We start from the raw sequence: 9,138 nt of genomic DNA, 5'->3' as shown, positions 1-9,138 counted from the left end.
AAACAATTTGCTAGGGAAATGCTTTAAAGAGTTTGATCAAATAATCAGTTGAGAAAAAATAACAAAAACAAACAACTCAGAATATGGGAGCACAATACTCCTAGAATTAACATTGTATTATGAAATCAAAACCATCTTGCAATGTTTCAAAATTAGATAGATAAACGAATAGAAGAAAATACACATGGAACAATAAAAAACAATGAAATTCAAACTAGGACTAAATGAATGTGAACTTAATATTAATAAGAGTATTATAAAATATAAACTTGATCACATGACTATAAAAAGCTTTTACAAATATTCTCCTTGTTTTAGAAACTAAGTATAAGACACAATCTCAAAAGCATGAAAATCTCTATGAAAATAAACCCATACCATTAATTTCAAAATGTATATATAATAGCATAGAAATCCTATGTAACCTCTGAACTGATACTATTACTCTGAGTGAATTCAGAACACTTTTGATTCTGATATCTAAAATCCCCAACACTCATATCAATACCTTGCCCCTTACTTCTACATTTCTGTACAATATATACCCTTCCATGGCAAAAGAAGCAGAGTCTTGAACTATGTTGATGATTGTCATTCTTATACAGCTTAAATTTTTCTTCTTTAACCCCTCTATATTGTCTGTCAGTCTTTTCACCATACAAATGCCTTATAAGATTACTAATGAAAGACAAAAGCAGGTTAGCAAAATTATCAACAAAACGAGCATATCTGGAATTTAAAGGGTTTTCTAAGGTTGTCTCAGAAGCACAGCCAGGCTGAATCTGCAAATGTAGTTAGAGAAAGTTGAGCATGCGCATCAGATCTCTGGACTTCCCAGGCAGGGGAAGCAATGGGCTTGGCCATGGGAGGAGTAGAGGGTGGGGTCTGGAGAGGAGGGGAGGGACCAGCACAATTTGAATCAGACTTGATTTTGAACTCAGGCCTGGATTCCTCTTCCCCCACTTTGCCTCCAGGTGCTAGGGGATTAAAAGCTTCTAGAGGGTGGGTCATTGCCTCCAGGCATGCAAAATTAAAGCAACAATTACTATTAGAACTGGGAAAAGCTGCGGGAATCTCTTCAGGTTTCTCTGAAAAAGCAAGGTTGGGAGATGGGGAGATATTTCCTTGTGTGAGTACATTGCTGGCTCTTCTAACAAAAATAAAAAGAAAAATAGAAAATCCACAAAAACAAAGCATTAACATGATTTTATCTCCCATTTGTCTGGTTAAACAGACTAAAATAAAAAATAGGATAATTAGGGAGTTTAAAAGGTCCATTCGAAAAAATTTAAAGGGAAAACACAGCCAGTACGCCAGTACGCCAGTACTTAGCAGTTAAAGGGAGAGGGAGGGGAAATTTCTTACCCAACCAGAAGATCAGAAGACTGAGGTTTAGCTTTCCTCTTCGTGGTCAGCCATCTGTTAAGCCTAAAATTCTAGCTAAACTGTCTAAAATATCTAATGAGTGGTCGCCAATAAATTATAAGCTTTAGCAAGAGTTAGACTTTTAAGCATTTATTAAGGAGAATAAGAATTTGGTAAAGAGAGAGAAAGGCCTAGATTCCTATCTATTTAAAGGGAGAGCACATTTCTAGCTCCGCTCTCCACCCGAGTCCAGAGGAAAGAGCGTGAGACCGAGCGCCAGTCTCTTCCTTCCTCCTCCCACTAGTCCGCATCACTTCCTGAAGCCTGGTCTTGCCCTCAAAGACCTTTGCTTCATGGGCAGAACTCTTCTACAGTAAGTCTCCAGCAGGTGGCGTCATTCCAATCGTTACAGTTGTCAGCATTTCTTATTTTTTGGAGACCCTGAAATTCTATGATCTCCACTCCATCTGCAACTCTGCTTGGTTTCAACTCCAAGGATGCAAGAATAGTTCAACATTAGGAAAACAATTAATCTAATTGATCATATTAAAAACCAAAACATAGAAAACCATGTGATCATCTCAATAGATGCTTTTGACACTCTTTTATGCTAAAACTCTACAAAGTATAGGTATAGAAGGACTTTTTTAAAATATAAGAAGTTATCTAAAACCAAAACAAACATGATATGCAATGGGGATAAACTAGAACCTTTTCTAATAAATACAAGAGTGAATCAAGGATGCCCTTTATCCCTACTATTATTTTATATAATTCTGGAAATACTAGCAACAGCAACAAGACAAGAGAAAGAAATTAAAGGCATTAAGATAGGTAAAGAGGTGCTAGAACTATTCCTATTTGCTGATGATATGATAGTTTACTTAGAAAATACTAGGGACTTAGCAAAGATACTAATTGAGACAATGAAAAGCCTTAGCAAAGTTACAGATTATTAAGTTAATCCTCAAAAATGAACAGTATTTTAGTATAATAATGATAAAACACAAGAAACAATAACAGAAAGGGAAATCCCATTCCAAGTAACTACAATGGATATAAATTACCTAGAAGTAAAACAAAACAAAACAAAAAAAAAACAACAAAAAGGGGCAGCTAGGTGGTGCAGTGGATAGAGCACAGACCCTGGAGTCAGAAGTACCTGAGTTCAAATCTGGCCTCAGACACTTAACACTTACTAGCTTTGTGACCCTGGGCAAGTCACTTAACCCCAACTGCCTCATCAAAACAACAACAACAACAACAAAAAAAAAACCCAAACAAACAAAATTACCTAGGTGTTCACTTCCCAAAGCAGACAAAAAGCTTGTATAGGTTGAATTACAAAGTGCTCCTTAAAGAAATAATGACAAATAACTGGAGGAATATTCAGTGTTCATGTTATATGGGGCAGGCTGATATAACAAAATGACAATAGTACAAATAATAATTTGTACTTTTGTGCTATAACAATCAGATTAACAAAGGAATACTTTCCAGAATTTGATAAAATCATAACAAAATTCATTTGGAAAAATAAAAGACCTAGAATATCAGGGGAAATGAAAAGAGGTCGGGACAGAATGGGAATAGCACTTTCAGACCTCAAACTATATAACAAAGCAGCAGTCACCACATCCATCAGATATTAGTTAAAGAATAGAGAGAAGTAAGCAGAGCCAAGGTAACAATATACACAGTAAATACAACAATGGAAATGGAAATAACTAACTATACACTAAAAAAAGTCAAAAGATCAAGCAGGACTTGATTGAAGAGATCTGAGAGGATACTCCCCATTCCCACACCTTGCCAACCTACCCCTTCATGGAGTTGGGAGGTCCACTAGTGTTACACACTGCATGTATTTTCAGACTCTTTTAATGTATTGATTAGTTGTGCTAGTTATCCCTTTCTATAAATTGCTTTTTGTTATATGAGATGGCTCTCTGGGAGTGGAAGGGGAGTGATACTTGGAATAACTATGATGGTGTAAGAAACAGGAGGCATCGGGGCGGCTAGGTGGCGCAGTGGATAAAGCACCGGCCCTGGATTCAGGAGTTCCTGAGTTCAAATCCGGCCTCAGACACTTGACACTTACTGGCTGTGTGACCCTGGGCAAGTCACTTAACCCCATTGCCCCATTAAAAAAAAAAAAGAAACAGGAGGCATCAGCAAAAACTTATAAAAAACTTAAAAAAGAAACAATAGATAATTCCATCAAAGAAAATTATAATAACAACATATCAGAACTTAAGATATAAAGCTAAAGCAGCTCTGAGGGGAAAATTTCTATTTCTAGATGTTTTCATCAACTCATGAGAGAAAAACATGTCAATGAATTTTACATGTAATTAAAAAAACAAACAACATGGAGAAATATTCAATGATCATGGATAGGCTGAGTCAATATAATAAAAATGACAATTCTACCCAAGTTAATTTACTTATTCAATTCTATATCAATCAAACTACCAAATAATTATTTTATAGAGCTAGAAAAAAATAGTAACAAAATTCATCTGGAAGAACAAAAGGTCAAGAATATGAAAGGGAATCAGTAAAAAATTGTTAAGGAAGGTGGCTTAGCAGTTCTAGTTTTCAAACTGGATTATAAAGCAGTAATCATTGGAACAATCTGGTACTGGCTAAGAAATAGAATGGTGGATCAGTGGAAAAGATTAGGTACATAGTACACTATAGTAAACGACAATAGTAATCTAGTGTTTGACAAACCGAAAGATGAAAGATTTTGGGATAAGAAAGTACTATTTGGGGGGGGGGCAGCTAGGTGGCACAGTGGATAAAGCACCGACCCTGGATTCAGGAGTACCTGAGTTCAAATCCAGACTCAGACACTTGACACTTACTAGCTGTGTGACCGTGGGCAAGTCACTTAACCCCCATTACCCCACAAAAAAAAAAAGAAAGTACTATTTGACAAAAATTTCTGGGGAAAATGTGGCAGAAACTGGGTATAGACTAACATTGCATACCATATATTGAGATATAACGGTGATATTATAAGCAAATTAGAGGGACATGGAATAGTTTATCTGTCAAACTTATGGATAAGGGAAGGATTTATGATCAAATAAGAGATAAAGAGCATTACTAAAAGTAAAATAATTTTTATAACATCAGATTAAAAAGTTGTTTGCACAAAAAGAACCAATGCAGTCATGATTAGAAGGAAAGAAACTAGAAAAAAAAATTCACAGAAAGTGTATCTGAAAAAAAGCTTCATTTCTCAAATATATAGAGAACTGAGTCAAATTTACAAGAATACAAGTTCTACTCCAATTGGCAAATGGCCAAAGGATATGAAGAGACAATTTTCAGAAGAAAACAAAACTATCTATATCATATGAAAAAATGCTCTGTCACTATTGATTAGAGAAATGCAAATTAAAACAACTCAGAGGTACTACCTCACACCTATCAGATTGGCTACTATGACAGAAAAGAAAAGTAACAAATGTTGAAGGGTATGTGAAAAAACAGGGACACTAATGCATTGTTCGTGGAGTTGTGAACTGATCCAACCATTTTGGAGAGCAATTTGAACTATGAAACAAAGGTTTAAAATGTGCATACTCTTTGATTCAGCTATACTAGTAAGAGGTCTATACCCCAAAGATATCAAAGATAAAAAGATCTAAAGGTACAAAAAGATTTAGCAGCTCTTTTTGTGGTGGCAAAGAATTAGAAACTGAGGGGATGCCCATCAATTGATGAATGGCTAAAGAAGTTGTGGTATATGATTGTGATGGAATAGTATTGTGCTGTAAGAAATAATGAATGGGATGCTTTCAGAAAAACCTGGAAAGGTTTACGTGAACTGATGCAAAGCAAAATGAGCAGATCCAGGAGAACATTGTACACAGTAACAGAAATATTGCACAATGATTAGCTAGGAGTAATTTCACAATTTTCAGTAAGAAAATGATCCAAGACAATTGGAAAATATTTATGATGAAAAATTCTATCCACACCCAGAGAATAAACTGATGGGGTCTGAATGCAGATTGAAGTATTCTTTTTTATCTTTCCTTATTCTTTTTGTTTTGTTTTGTTTTGGGCTGAGTTTTCTTTTGCAACATGGCTAATACAGAAATGTTTTACATGACTATGCATATTGTCATTTTTCAGTCGTGTCCAACTGTTCTTGATTCCATTTGGGGTTTTCTTGGCAAAGATCTTGAAGTGGTTAGTCATTTCCTTCGCCAGATCATTTTGCAGATTAGGAAACTGAGGCAAACAGGGTTAACTGACTTTCCTAGGGTCACACAGCTAGGAATGTCTGAGACCAGATTTGAATTCACAAAGATGCATCTTCCTGATTCCAGGCCCAGTGCTCTACCACCCTGTCACTTAGCTGTCCATGTCTGTATAATCCATATCAATTGTTTGCCTTCTCAAGGGAGCAAGGGAGAGAATTTGAAACTCAAAATTTTAAATGTTGAGAAAAAATTTTACATATATTTGAGAAAAAATTTAAAAATACTTTTTGGATTGGACCGAATTGGATTTAACGTTGAACAAATATTTATTGATCACTTATTGCTTGCGGAGCTCTATGCTAGATTTTGGATCAGTGGAATGACAAAATCTCAGAACTGAAAGGTACTTCATAGAGCACCAAGTTCAATTCTTAATGGACCAAGAGTCCCTGCCAGAGGATTCACAGTAAGAGGTTGTCCACCTTCCACTTGAAGACCTCAAGTAATGGGACATGTAACCACACAAAGCATCCATTATCTTTTGGGAGAGCTACAGATAGATTTTTGCTTCTTGAAGCTTTTCAATTTTACACCACTTTAATTTTCAAATATATCGTTCCTTTTCCCCCTCTTCATAGAGCCATCCCTCATAAGAATCAATAAAAAGTGAGACAAAAAGCAGTTCAGTAAAACTAATGAACAAATTTACTATGACTGATAGTATATGTGATGTTCCACACCCATAGTTGCCCTACTTCTGCAAGAAAGAAAGAGACAGATTTTCTCATCTCTTCCTTGGGGTTAAGTTGGTCAGAATTACACAATGTTCAGTTTTTATTGTGTTTTCATTCTTTTTATTTATATTGCTATAACCACTGGGTATATTGTTTTTCTGGTTCTTTTATAACCTCATTTTGTATTGGTTTATTTGAATCTTGACATGTTTTCTGTATTCATCATAGTCATCATTTCTTACAGCATATAATTACATAATGTCTTATATTCATATATCATAATTTGTTTAGCTGTTCCAAAATCAATGGACTTTACTTCCATTTTGTTACTATAATAGAAAGTGTTTCTATAAATACTCTATTTTGGGGTATGTGGGACCTTTCTTTCCATCTGTGATATTCTTCTAATATGTATATGAACATATATACACATATATGTATATATGCTTAGCAATATGATCTCTGGGTCAATGTGTATGCTCTTTTAATCACTTTCTTAGGATAGATATTTGTCATAAAGATTTTTTTTTAAACATCAAGTCTAAAAGAAAAAAAAAACATCAAGTCTAAATGTATCTCTCTAAAACTCTCTTCTCCTCTGACCCGCTACTATTACTCATGGTTCTGCCTTCTGTAGCCAACAAAACAAGTCAAACACTCCTTCTGCATGGTGGACCTTCAAATACTTGAAGACAATACTCATGTCTCCTCTACACTTTAGATAAGATATATTTTCAGAACTCAAAAAGCTTAAATTTATTAGGGAGATAAGATACTGATAGCCATTATATGTATAAATACATGATAAAGGCACTGGAGAGTTATAAAAGCATTTTGCAAGGTCTGATGGGGGATAGGCTTTATGGGTACCAGGGCTTTATGGATGAGATGGTGACATTTGAGTGGACTCTTCAGGATGAGGAGGAATCTAACAGATGAACAGAGGAAGGGAGTATATTCTAGGGGACCATAGCTGAGTCCAACCACCTCCTTGATAAATCTGGAAACCCACAGATCATTCTGAAGTCACTGGAGAACATCCTTCTTAATTATGACTTTTAGAAAGGCTCCTTTCACATCCTTGTTTCTTAAGCTATAGATGATGGGATTGAGAAAGGCAGAGACCACATTATAGAACAGGGCCAGCTTTTTGTCATGCTCAGGAGAGGACTTGGAGCCAGGCCTCATGTACATGACCATTGCTGGCCCATAGAACATGATGACAACAGTGATGTGGGAGGCACAGGTAGAGAAGGACTTGAGCCTTCCCTGAGTTGAACGGATCCTCAAGATGGCAGCAAAGATGCGGGTATATGAGGCCAGGATCAGAGACAATGGGACCAACAACAAGATGAAACCCAGGAAAAAATCCACTCGGTCATTGAGAGATGTGTCTGCACAGGCTAATTTCAGAACTGCGGGGACCTCACAGAAGAAGTGATTGATTTCGTTGGGGCCACAGTAGGGCAGGCACATGGTGAAGACAGTATAAACCAGAGCACCAAGAAGACCAATAGCCCAGCAGATGGTCACCATAATAGCACAAGTGAGACGGTTTATGATGAGGGTGTAGTGAAGGGGGTGGCAGATGGCTACATAGCGGTCATAAGCCATGACAGCATAGAGGATGCACTCAGTGATGCCAAGCACCAGGAAGATATACATCTGAGCCACACAGCCAATGTAGGAGATGGACTTCCTTGGGTGGGCCAGATTTGCTAGCATCTGAGGCACAGTGGTGGTGACATAGCTCATGTCCAGCAGGGAGAGGACACTGAGGAAGAAGTACATGGGTGTGTGAAGGCGGGAGTCCAGGTAGATCAGGGTGATAATGAGGCCATTGCCCAAGAGGGTGCTGAGATAGAGAAGGAGGAAGAAGGTGAAGAGGATTGTCCTGCCCTGAGGCTCATTAGAGAAGCCCAGGAGGATGAATTCAGACACAGAGCTGTGGTTCCCCCAGAGGAGCTCCTGCATCACGACTCACCTGTCAAGGAGAAGCATGACTGAGACTTCACAGGATCTTAGATCTGTACATGGAGGGAACCTGAAAGGTTATCTTGTGCAGCTTCCTCATTTCGCCACTGAGCAAACTGAGGCCCAGAGAGACTGAGTGATTTGCCCAACATCAAACAGGGAGTGGCAGGGCTGGGATTGAACTCAGCTTTGGAGACACCAAACTCAGCTCTCTTTTTTTTCCTCATAGCTCTGATGGTCCTGTGATCTCACTCTCAAGAACCAAAAGCTGATTTTGCCAAGGTGCTAATTCCTGAAATAGATTCCTTCTCTTTTTCTTTTTTCGGTGAGGCAATTGGGGTTAAGTGACTTGCCCAGGGTCACACAGCTAGTAAGTCTTAAGTGTCTGAGGCCAGATTTGAACTCAGGTCCTCCTGAATCCAGGGCCGGTGCTCTATCCACTTCGCCACCTAGCTGCCCCACTCAGCTTTCTTTTCACTGGAGCATACATGTTTCAAAGTCCTTCTATGACCCCAGGTGCTCCTGCTAGGGAGGAGGGTGGGAAAATCAGGATAGCAGGTCCTGAGGTCATAGAGAGGTAAGGGCTACTTCCTGGGTTATAGAATCCTGGAGAGGGCTTGAAAGACTAAGGGTGCCTTCACACAGCCCATTCAGATGAAATCGCTTCTCTTAGAATGTCTGTGATTACCCTGAGGCCTCAATGAATCTCCTCCACATAAGTTCTTCCCACCATCTTTTTGCTTTGTCATGAGGGGAAGATGCTTCCCCTGGTGCTCTGGTAAGAGAAAGTGGAGGGGCAGCTAAGTGACACAGTGGATAAAGCACCAGCCTTGGATTCAGGA

At 38.0% G+C, this 9,138-nt stretch overlaps 1 protein-coding gene across 1 annotated transcript; it reads right to left on the bottom strand.

Moving 5' to 3' along the window:
- Nucleotides 1–7,348: 7,348 nt before the first annotated feature.
- Nucleotides 7,349–8,296, bottom strand: LOC122748133 (olfactory receptor 2A12-like). Its single transcript, XM_043993834.1, has one exon. It carries the CDS (start codon nt 8,294–8,296, stop codon nt 7,349–7,351), a length of 948 nt encoding a protein of 315 aa, XP_043849769.1.
- Nucleotides 8,297–9,138: the final 842 nt, after the last annotated feature.

The sequence above is a fragment of the Dromiciops gliroides genome, chromosome 3 (genome assembly GCF_019393635.1).
Source record: "Dromiciops gliroides isolate mDroGli1 chromosome 3, mDroGli1.pri, whole genome shotgun sequence".
NCBI classification, from domain to species: Eukaryota; Metazoa; Chordata; class Mammalia; order Microbiotheria; family Microbiotheriidae; genus Dromiciops; species Dromiciops gliroides.
The sequence above is the reverse complement of the archived record's forward strand: the minus strand, read 5'-3'. Positions and strand labels throughout refer to the sequence as shown.

Bases quoted from the DNA above. Each gene is read 5' to 3' on its own strand.
- LOC122748133 (XM_043993834.1), bottom strand. From the start codon at position 8,296: ATGCAGGAGCTCCTCTGGGGGAACCACAGCTCTGTGTCTGAATTCATC.